The 11,234-nt window shown below is 31.0% G+C and overlaps 2 protein-coding genes across 3 annotated transcripts; one reads left to right on the forward strand and one right to left on the reverse strand.

The window, feature by feature from the left end:
• The first annotated feature begins 1,473 nt into the window (after window positions 1–1,473).
• On the forward strand, window positions 1,474–6,378 carry LOC145041737 (uncharacterized). Of its 2 annotated transcripts, none has more exons than XR_013680377.1 (9): window positions 1,474–1,813; window positions 2,502–2,708; window positions 2,790–2,903; window positions 3,049–3,921; window positions 4,069–4,275; window positions 4,343–4,928; window positions 5,021–5,201; window positions 5,538–5,655; window positions 5,752–6,378. XR_013680377.1 is itself a non-coding variant. In XM_078989899.1 (9 exons), the coding sequence occupies exons 6-7, from the start codon at window positions 4,366–4,368 to the stop codon at window positions 5,118–5,120; spliced, it is 663 nt and encodes a 220-aa protein (XP_078846025.1). In that variant the 5' UTR covers window positions 1,474–1,813; window positions 2,502–2,708; window positions 2,790–2,903; window positions 2,989–3,921; window positions 4,069–4,275; window positions 4,343–4,365; the 3' UTR covers window positions 5,121–5,201; window positions 5,538–5,655; window positions 5,752–6,378. The 2 variants fall into 2 exon arrangements, 1 of the variants encoding a protein (XP_078846025.1); XM_078989899.1 differs by having other exon boundaries at window positions 2,989–3,921.
• A 625-nt stretch (window positions 6,379–7,003) lies between these two features.
• LOC145039549 (protein FAR-RED ELONGATED HYPOCOTYL 3-like) lies at window positions 7,004–10,501 on the reverse strand. The gene is made up of 7 exons (XM_078987586.1): window positions 10,420–10,501; window positions 8,811–9,000; window positions 8,659–8,716; window positions 8,459–8,533; window positions 8,333–8,353; window positions 7,735–8,136; window positions 7,004–7,564 (listed from the first exon to the last, which is right to left on the reverse strand). The coding sequence occupies exons 1-7, from the start codon at window positions 10,499–10,501 to the stop codon at window positions 7,004–7,006; spliced, it is 1,389 nt and encodes a 462-aa protein (XP_078843712.1).
• Between the last annotated feature and the right edge of the window lie 733 nt (window positions 10,502–11,234).

Raw genomic sequence — 11,234 nt, forward strand, 5'->3', positions numbered from 1 at the left:
TATATATATAAATATATATATATATATATATATATATATATATATATATATATATATATATATATATATATATATATATATATATATATATATATATATAAGGGTTATATGGAAAATAAACAATTATGGCAACACATGTTGGAACTAATGAAAGCATGACAACACATCATTTTAGAATAACTATATAAATAACTTCCATAGTAGATTGCTTATGAATAAAGAAATGGATACGTGTCACTTGATCATTGGTTCCAACATATGTTGCCCTAATTGTTTATTTTCCATATAACCTTCCCTATATATATATATATATATATATATATATATATATATATATATATATATATATATATATATATATATATATATATATATACACATATATATATATATAGGGTTAGGTTCATTTGAGACCACCTATATTTTGTGAGACCGTGAGACGCATTTTTTTATTTTTATTTTTTATTTTTTATATTTTTTTTATTTTTTTTATTTAATTCATGTTCCGAAAATAATATTTAAAAAAAGAATTTTTTGATTTTTCCATTTATTTTGCATTTTAAAATTATTTTTAGAATATGTATAGTGTAATATTCTATTTAGAATATTTCACGTATTTTTCAAAAAAAAAAGAATTTTTTTTAATTTTTTTTAGTTAATTCAAGTTCCGAAAATAATATTTAAAAATATAATTTTTAGATTTTTCCATTTATTTTGCATTTTAAAATTATTTTTTAGAATATGTCAGTCTAATATTCTATTTAGAATATTTCACGTATTTTTCAAAAAAAAAAAACGGATTTTTTATTATTTTTTTTATATTTTTTTTAGTTAATTCAAGTTCCGAAAATAATATTTAAAAAAAGAATTTTTGGATTTTTCCACTTATTTTGCATTTTAAAATTATATTTAGATTTGGTCTCACGGTCTCACAAAATTAGAATGGTCTCAAATGAACCTGAACCTATATATATATATATATATATATATATATATATATATATATATATATATATATATATATATATATATATATATATATATATATATATATATATATATATATATATATTGGTTCTTCAATGAAACCAAATCTTTTTTTTTTCAATTACTAAAGCTTATTTTTTATCGAAAAAAAATATAAAAATATCTAAATTCATATATTAATATTGTGAATGTGAAAAATATTTTTCTGGTTTACCGTGTGAATCCGGATTCACATTGTGAATTTTCAAAGATTCACATTGTGAATTTGACGTAAAAAAATTGAATTTGATATCATTGGAAAAAAGATAAAAGGTTGAGAACACGAGAACAATCCATTTTTGTTAATTTTTCAAAATTATGTCGTTAAAGTGTAAAAGGTTAAAATACGTTTATTCCCTTAATTTATGCAATATTAAACTAGGGTATTTCTTATTTATGCAATATTAAATTAGGGTATTTGTTACTTTTAATTAGATTGATAACACATATCTCAATTAATCGTACCTACCTTCTTCATCCCCAAAATATTCGTCTTACCTCCTTCATCCGAGTTACAATATAGTTTCAAGTTTTGGTTTTCTTTGATTCTCCGATGATTTGCAAGAATCTTTAAGCTGGAATTGGGGGATCCATCTACATCAGTTTACTTCACATTACCTATCAATAACCCTGTGTTTTTTGCGATTCGATGATATGCGATGCGATGTGAAGCTTGAACATTGGGATTCTTCAAGATTACTTGCATATTGTCGTTGAAGATTGTCGATATAACAGTTTATGGAGGTCGAATTTGAAGGAGTGTATGCAGTCGGGAATCGCACAAGAGGTAAGTTCCTTTCACGTTGAATGTTTACATTTTTTTTTTAATCATGTAGCTCGATTTTGTATACTTTCTATACAGTTTTTTATATGAGTTTGCAATGTATGCTTTTGATTTGGTCAAACGGTTCATGGAAGATTTATGACCTATTTTCTCCTTTATATGTTCACTGTTAGCTTTTTTTTTTTAATCAAATTAATCGATTTGCAAAAGCATGAATGATGTTACTGGCATGAAATTGTTGTTAAATTCAACTACAACTCATCAATTCAGATGAGTTTAGAATGCAGATGGTTTGATTAGGTAAATATTGCCATGGGTCTTATTAGCCCTTATCCCACACTTATGTGTTACCTGCTAAAGTGCTTGAATTATATTGATTAACCATAGATTCCATTTACATGTAGGTTATTTATGTTTTATTAAAATGTTTCAATTTGCATTATGTTAATTTTTGTAGTTAACAGTAAGATTATCCTTATGTCTTTGTTATCGTGTATGCTGTTATTTGCCCTAATATCATGCTTATGTGTTACATGTTAAATCGTTTGCAATACATTTATTCACCCTAGATTCCATATAAATCTATGTTATTTATGTTTTATTCATATGTGTCAATTTGCATTATGTTTGTTGGGGTAGTTAACAGTAACATTAGACTTATAATTTTGTTATCATGTATGAACTACAATAGGACGCATGAAGAGTGAGTGTATCAAAAACACATACTCACTAATGAAATACAAGAATGATCCCTCAAACCCAATAATAATAGATATCGATGTAGATGCATATGATTCTATCAGGATTACCCCCATACCAACCATTGCTAAAGTTGGAGTTATGACTCAAAGGTCAAAATCTAAACTTGTTTCAACTGTCAAACCAATTCACAAAGAAGGTATTTTTTTTTTTGAATTAGTTATCACACTAAAAATCATATTCTTCATGTTTTTTGATTATGCCTTACTATCAATACAAGGTCAACATTCCGAACATAGTGTTTCTGTTGAAGTGCTTCATGAAATTCGTTCAAAGCAGAAATTTGATCCCGATTCCAATCCCTATTCCCCAGTGCATGGTTATACAAAATCAGGTAGCTCATTAACTCTATCTTTTTTAAATTGCTAGTATAATTCATTCATCTTATTTATTGTATTTTCCACCAAAAAAATACACAGTTATTAGAAAAATGTTGTTTACGTCTAAAGAGAAACAACAACCATCACATGATGAATCAGATTTTGAAGACCCAAACCCATTCATCAGCCAAAATAAGAGGAAATCACCTCCACTTGTAACAGCCAAAGTTGTGCAACATCAGGAAAAGAAAGCTAGAGTAGATGTGGCCAACCCTCAAGCAATTAAGGCAAAAGTTAAGTCAAGAAACTGGAGAACAGAAAATCAAAGAAGGGAGTTCATGTGGGTATTCCAACACAACCAAGGCGAATATATATATATATATATATATATATATATATATATATATATATATATATATATATATATATTCGTACGTCACCAAAAATATTATTCTCCACAATGCACGGCCTGACGAATGGACAGAAGGAGTATTTATCATCCATTGGATTTGGTCCCCTTTAAAATATAAAAGTAGATGGGTCAGAATCACGAATTGGGTACTATGCGGTCAACAACTTTAACCCTGAACGCATGGTACTGAATGTCGAGTGGGGTGAGATACCAATCACTAGGCAATTGATACATGACATGTTGGGTCTCCCTCTGGGAAATATCAATATCAATTCACTAAAGTTCAGACCCGCTGAAGACAAAATTGTTGATTTGTGGTCTGCACAGTTCAAGTCAGAAAATGATATTAGGCCCAAAGGCGTACCAAGGGCGATTAAGAGATTAAAAGATGTTGGGTTATTGTTTAAAGTTAATTTTTTGGTTCTCATATGTAACACCTTGGACAATCCAAGAGCATGGGCACATGTGATGTATCAATGCTTTCAAGGGTTTCAGAGGATTTAGATTTAAGCGACATAGATTGGTGTTCATACGTCTTAGAGTGTTTGAAAAATACAAAACATGCATGGAATTCTATGAGCGATACATCTTACTATGTTGGCCCTATTGTCCTATTGACGGTACCTATCATACAACCTAACTTACTACATTAATTCTACTTATTTATTATTGTCTTAGTGATCTATGATTACAATATTACACCCCTAGTGACTTATTGACTACTCCTTGATCACTAACGATTTACTCATCTTTTTTTAACATATAAGCTTATATACCTGGAGCATGTTTCCTGTGATGCGGTTACGATTGATCGTGGAAGACCTGTTATATGTTTATGGGATGTGGAAACCATGCACTTACGTGAGGAGTATGAAATCAGAAATGGTGGAATTGGTTCTGGTGAACTTCAGGATCCTTACATACCACATGATGACAATGCTGAAAATGTCAACTCGGCAAATGGATCAGTTGAGGTTAGAAAATTTCTGCATCATTTTTCCATATTTACCACATATTACTAATCACTCATAATGTTTTCAGGAATACCTTCCACCATTGAAAGTATGTTCAACAAGCTAGTTGAGGATAATCATTTGTTGCACTCAAAACTTGTAGACGCAATCGAAAGGCATCCTTTGGTTTGTGATTTCTACGAATGGCAAGCGAATATCAGAATTTTCCTTATTGAAGAATCCATGAAATACGGAGGTGGCAGTTCTACTCATGCAGACAGTGTCGGACCTTTATCCCAATGGTGGTCAGACAACGCGGAACAAATTAACAGGTCCTGTTTAATGGTAGAAAATTCTGTTAAATCGTTCCACAATTCACCCTTTCCAAGCTGGAGCATCGGGATGACACAGGAGTTTGCTGATATCATTAGAAAATCACCACTGAAAGATATCATGAAAAATCCAAAAGACCAATTTCCAAGTCCTCTTCCATTATCAATTGTTCCTATTCACAGTGATTACGGTGCTGTCCGTGCAAGAGAGTTAAGGCCAAGAAATAAGCCCCCTAAACTACGTTCCCCGTTCATTGTACGGGCAGTTGACATAACTAAACGTATATCACGTGCTCAGAAGGACCTATCTGAATGGGTTTTCTCAACACAAGGTCATCAAAGGTATATACAAATTCATACATTACTGATAGAACAATTTTTTTTTTTTTTTTTTTACAAATACTATTTAAGTTTTCAAATGTTATTCTATGCAGTGACGAACTTTTCCGGACTTGTGCTGGTGTAGCTGCTGAACGCTTTCACATAGAAAGCTTTTTCCCCAAATGTGAACTTTTTGGACACGTACTAGATTGATGGAGCCATCTGTTAAATTTCGATGAAGACTTGCGTTCTAATTTATCTCCTCGCATACTATTCGCCACTACCACGTTGACGGTACAATATTAATAATCATTAGCATTCATAATCAATGTCATAATATAATCTTCTAAGAATTGCACATACATGACTTCCACATTCTTACATTACACCTTCAATTTCATCTTCATATTACACTACTCACAAACATTGTTAACTACCCCTATAATTACATCATTTATCTTCTTCACAGAGTTTGTATCTCGAAAATACTGTGTTGATAGAGGAAGATCGTCTGAATTTTTTTTATGAAAATCTGAGCCTATCCATCGATGATTTTGATGCAACAATACGCGATGTGCAATTAGTATGCTTCTATATTATTTTAAATCATATTCTTGGTATTTGTTTCAGCTATTCCTACCAGTCGTCTGTGGTTTTCATATTTTCCTTGTCGTACTCGACTTTCAACAAGCAGCCTTTTGGATCATTGACAACATCAAAAGAGATGACGACAACCAGCAGACATATGGTCTTCTACCATATATCATTCTAATATACTAATACAGATTGACATTTTTTATATATAAATCATTTTTTTTAACATATAATCCTATATCATTTTCAGCATTCATACATGACTCAATACTTGCGGTCTGTTCACCATCCAAACACTGAAGCATTTTCACATGTCCCAAGACAAATCCCCCAACTACCTTGGTCAACAGTAAACAATACCACAGTCTGTGGTATTTTTACTATGCGTCACATGGAGACGTTCATGGGTGGAAACATTAGAGATTTCCAAAACTGAATTCAAGTCAGAGTCACTTGCACAGGACAACCATTTATCTAGACTACGGGTCATCCATCTTTGCAAAATATTAAATTCAGACTACAACCTGCTGAAGGATTCAATCCTTCATCAGGTAGCAGAATTCCAAAAGCTGACTGCATCTAATCGAAATCAACTATTGAAGGATGCTGCAACCAGGATACATGCCCGGCTGACCGAATTTGGTTAAAAAATGTTGGGTTAATAAGACTTTTTTGTTTACCTTCTGGGAAGAATAATATGCTACTTACTTTTAGTCTATTATGTAGATGGCTCAATGCAAGCAAACCTATCACTATTTTGTTTTTTGATTATGTACCTCCCTTTTGTCTTCATATTATATTAAAACATCGTTTCTAAATCTTACATGAATGTCTCTTGTGGTTATTGTTAATCAAAATTGTTAACTTTTACCCTTTATAGATGGCTTCTATATTACATACCCAATTTTGTTTCGACATGTTACTCGAAACTGATATCTTAATGTTTCAGATTTTGACATCACAGGATACACGTGTGGTATTAATTTATGTAATTTATTTTAATTACTAACAGCCCTACTTACTTTGCTACTAATCAATCATAAATGATGTGCCTACCCAATTTACACATCAATACACATGTACCCTGCATAGCCTTTTCCTTTTTCATTTTACTCCAAAAAACCATACAGACCTCCACTATTCTACAAACTAACATACAAAAATGAAACAAATCTTACAAGCATCAAAACATATGATCATACATGACGTACATAATCAACACACCCATCACCATCTACGTTAATACCATGGCTGTATACAATCGACACAAACATCATCATCATCATACTATCTCGAATACATTGCATCAAACAATTATATGATACAAAAAACAAAATCAACAAACAAAACAAAATGATGTTATTCAATTTAAAAAAAAACCCAAATTTAGATGTGCAAACATAAGTTAACAAATTATTAATGATAAACAAAACCATGAGTAAACTAACAATAATTCTAACTAGAATTGGATTTCTCACGTGCAATTCTACTTTGCAAGTCCTTCAATTATGATTCACATATAAGTTGCATCCTGTGCACTTTCGTGAACCACTTTTTGAAGATGTAGCTGCCCTATGCGCTGCAATAACCATCCGTTTCTTAGTCCCACTCCCTTTATTATGTATCACCGGTGGGATATTAACTTCAATTTGTTCTGGAATACTAACCCCAAATAGCCTAAACACAGCTTCATCACTATCATCAAACGTAATAGTATTAACCGGATCTTGCTCAAATACCCTCCTCATCGCACGTGTTGTCTTCACAAAATCTTCTAATTTTTCCTTATCATTATGAAGACGCTCCATATAGTACTCCATGTTACTATATGCTTCGGTTAACAATTTAAAAGTTTCATCTTCCATTTGAGCAAGCCTATTCTTACTGACCAACAAATGGCTAGAAATAATATCCCTTCTCCACCTCCGTAGAATATATTGCTCGGGTATCTCCTCAATGTGATTATTCTTCAGAACTGCAAACACATGCCGACACAAAATACCCATTCGCTTGAAGAGTTCGCATGTACAATTTATTTCCTTTTCTGGCAACTTCAGTCCCGCCTACATCAAAATTTTAATTCATACTTTAGACATGTTTTTTTTAAACATATTTATTTGTTTAGATTCGTATAAACATTATTGATGCTTTGACAATCATTTGAATTTTGGGAACTAACTTTACACTTTGTTTTCACTTGTCTTCTATTGTCCAAGTGTGTAATCAATATTACCTGCCACCCGTTCATATTTTCTACACTAGCAATTGAACAATTCCATGCTCCTTTGTATATCTCCTTTCGAACTTCAGCAAAAACTGTATTTGTATACACTTTTGCTGCATGTTGCTCTAATCTTGTGCCCATCCCAAATTTATGCCTGATTCTCTTAGTTTCATTATCAAGACGACGTTGCGTGGTACGTTGTTTTCCAATCGTCGTGTCATAGTTCACAATGAAATACAAAAGGAACTTCTCATGATGCGAGTACTTATTAAAGAATGAATTCGCACTTTCAGACCTGGAAGTTGCTTTCATCATTCCATGCATTGGCATGTCCTTAAAATAAGCGTGTATCCATGAAGTTCGCCTACGATACATGTCTTTAAACCATCGTTTATCTTGCAGATTGTAATCCTTCATCAATGACTTCCCCGATGTTTCAAACTCAATGGGATATATATATATATATATATATATATATATATATATATATATATATATATATATATATATATATATATATATATATATATATATATATATATATATTCCATACTAGTTTGTTGAAGCGTTTTCTGAAATCCGTGTTTTTCAAAACATCCCCACTTACCTGATACACATCCATTTTAAACTTCAAATTACACATATATTTTAACAAATAAATGTACTTTCATCAACAAAATTCAAATCTCATTACATATTCACCTGATGTAATTCAATTACCCATACAACATACCTTCGCCTGTAATTTTTTCGTTATATGCCATAAGCATAGTCTATGCTTGGCATTTAGGAATACAGCCTCAACTGCCTGCAGAATCGTTGGATCGTGGTTTGTTAACACCAATGTTGGTTCTTTCCATGAGCTTTTAAAAAAGCTTCAAGCAACCAACAATAAGACTCTATTTTCTCATTACTAAGTAGGTCATCACCAACAGTAACAGATCTTTTGTGATTATCAATAGCTGTAAAAGGGACAAATACCATTCCATACCTAAATAATAATATTTGTCATCATTAGTGACATCGTACAAACAAATTAATCCAGAATACACATCAACCAAAATAAAACGCAGCATAACACTTACTTATTTGCTCGAAAGGTAGGGTTAAAAGATATCACATCTCCAAACTCCTTGTAGAATACCTTATATGTTTCATCAGCCCAAAACATAGCATTTAACACGCTATCGACACATTTATACTCAAAGGAATAATCTGAATAAAATGTTTTCCTCTCATTCATTTTATTCACTACCAATTGCGCATCCTTGTTGCCTATAATGTTACCCAATTTTTTCCTAAAATTTTTGTAATCACTCTCTTCGGGACCAACACACTCATATCCACCTTTTAACGCAACACGAAGTTTATGCGTCTTTGTTACACCCACGTTTTCTATTGTTGCGCGTATAATAAACTCCTTGTCTGCGTAATTTAATTTCCTAGATTTTTTTTGAATGTCTGCGCTCTTCTGTGGTATAAAGAGGGTGGTTGTGCAACTCTTGAAACTCTCTAATTTGAAACTCATTTCTTCCAACACTAACACGTACAAACTTTATCAGTGCTCTACAATCCGTTACAATAAAGTTTGAATTCCTATGTTTCCTTCCACCATTATTTGTATCTATTGTATCCACGCTTCTATATGGTATTTTCCCAGCACTAAAGAGGGTGGTTGTGCAGCTCCTGAAACTCTCTATTTGTATCCATTGTTGAATATGGTTACGGTCACAAATGATTTAACGTATTTGTGGGATTATGTTCAACAATGTTTCAACATAATCCCACACAAATCCATAAACAACAATTGTGTTCAATGATGATTGAAACAATAACATTTATAAATACCCCCTCTTCCATCCCAAATACACTAAATCATTTTGTGATTCAACCTAAAACCACATACTCCCTTAAAATAAGCAATGATTCACATATAACCATGAATATGCAACCTAATGGAATAAAAAGTCTAAAATTTAAATAAACATAATTGTTTTACCTGATAAACAAGACTATGCAACATATTTGAATATGATTGCACCCACAAATGATTTAATGTAGTTGTGATGGAAAAGGGGTATCTACAAATGTTGTTGTTTCATTCATGATTGAAAACAATTGATTTGATTTGAACTCAATTTGTATATATTTGAGGTTGCAATGAGATCATTGAATAATTCATTTATTACAACTACAATTAATCATTTGTGACTACAACAAGATTTATAGATAACCCACAATTCCATAACAAATATATTATATCATTAGTGAGTACACATCTATTCAAATATGTTTCAACGTAAAACAACATAATTCCATAACTCACGCAATGATTCATATATAATCAAGATTACACAAACTAATGGAATAACAAGTATATACTTGTCACTGGTAAATTATATATGTACGTACAACACCTTATAATCATCATTAAATAAGGGTCTAAGTGTTAATCAACATATTCAGCTATGATTATCATATTACAACATCTAATTCCAATACAACATCTAATTCAATCGCTACTGCTTTTACTGGTAATATACATATACTTCACATCTGTATAATTCATCAGCATAAATCAATTACATCGAATTGAACAACTCTATTTCGTTTTAGCAGAAACTAATAGTCCTTTTTTTTGTTTCACAATATGATTACATTCAAATACTAATTTCTGAAATCAAGCACACGTACCTTCACGTTCATCAACAATATCGATAAGTAAATTGAAATAACTTTCATCGCCATCACAATCCCCACATCCAGTGTGCTTCATCGTAGGCGAATTCAATCAACGAAGCGTAATTTGATTCTGGATGACGACAACAATATTGATGTAATATTTTGCAGATTTTGATTACACGTCTGATGTCGGCATTATGGATTGCAACAATAACGAATATGGTTTCAATAACTTTTATCCAATTAACGTTCTTCATTCCTTCTGGCTTCAATCATGGAAAACGTCTGTTACGTGTTATTAAATACGTTTATGTTATGTTATACATGTTAAACACATGATTATTTTTTTATTATCTAGAGAAAATAAAGTATCGAGCATGTTTAGTTATACATGTTAAATACAAGTCAAATATAAGTTTCTTTGAACATTATAAAGACCACCCTAACATGTTAATATAAATGATGGATATATAAATATACTAATAAATTTAAGTTATTTTATAAAACAATAGAATTAAACAAATTGATATAGAGTTATGTTGTTTTATAAATAAAGAAATGATCTAATATGTTGATTTGTATAATAAGTTGTAACCAGTAGTAATATCCTTGCACATTGCAATGAAAATTTTATGTGCATAAAAGATAAATGTTAATTAGAAACTACTTACATTATCCCTTCTGACTTGAAATTGCTATCAAGATGCGTCTAAATTTCTGCCAAATGCAAAATTTTGATGTCAAAATGTCTGTTAATCGAAAATAAGATAGTTTTTTCGTAAAAAAAAATAGACTGAATATTAAAAAAAAGAATGAAAAAATTGGCC

The sequence above is a fragment of the Lactuca saligna genome, chromosome 4, assembly GCF_052625555.1.
Source record: "Lactuca saligna cultivar CGN05327 chromosome 4, ASM5262555v1, whole genome shotgun sequence".
Lineage (NCBI taxonomy): Eukaryota > Viridiplantae > Streptophyta > Magnoliopsida > Asterales > Asteraceae > Lactuca > Lactuca saligna.

Excerpts from the sequence above, each read along its gene's own strand:
- LOC145041737 (XM_078989899.1), top strand. The coding sequence starts at position 4,366 with ATGTTCAACAAGCTAGTTGAGGATAATCATTTGTTGCACTCAAAACTT. Across the intron at positions 4,929-5,020 it reads TCAACACAAGGTCATCAAAG|TGACGAACTTTTCCGGACTT; the intron begins GTATATACAAAT and ends TATTCTATGCAG.
- LOC145039549 (XM_078987586.1), bottom strand. The coding sequence starts at position 10,501 with ATGAAGCACACTGGATGTGGGGATTGTGATGGCGATGAAAGTTATTTC. Across the intron at positions 9,001-10,419 it reads TATTGTTGATGAACGTGAAG|GCAACAAGGATGCGCAATTG; the intron begins GTACGTGTGCTT and ends GTAACATTATAG. Across the intron at positions 8,137-8,332 it reads TTAAAATGGATGTGTATCAG|GATTACAATCTGCAAGATAA; the intron begins GTAAGTGGGGAT and ends TCATTGATGAAG.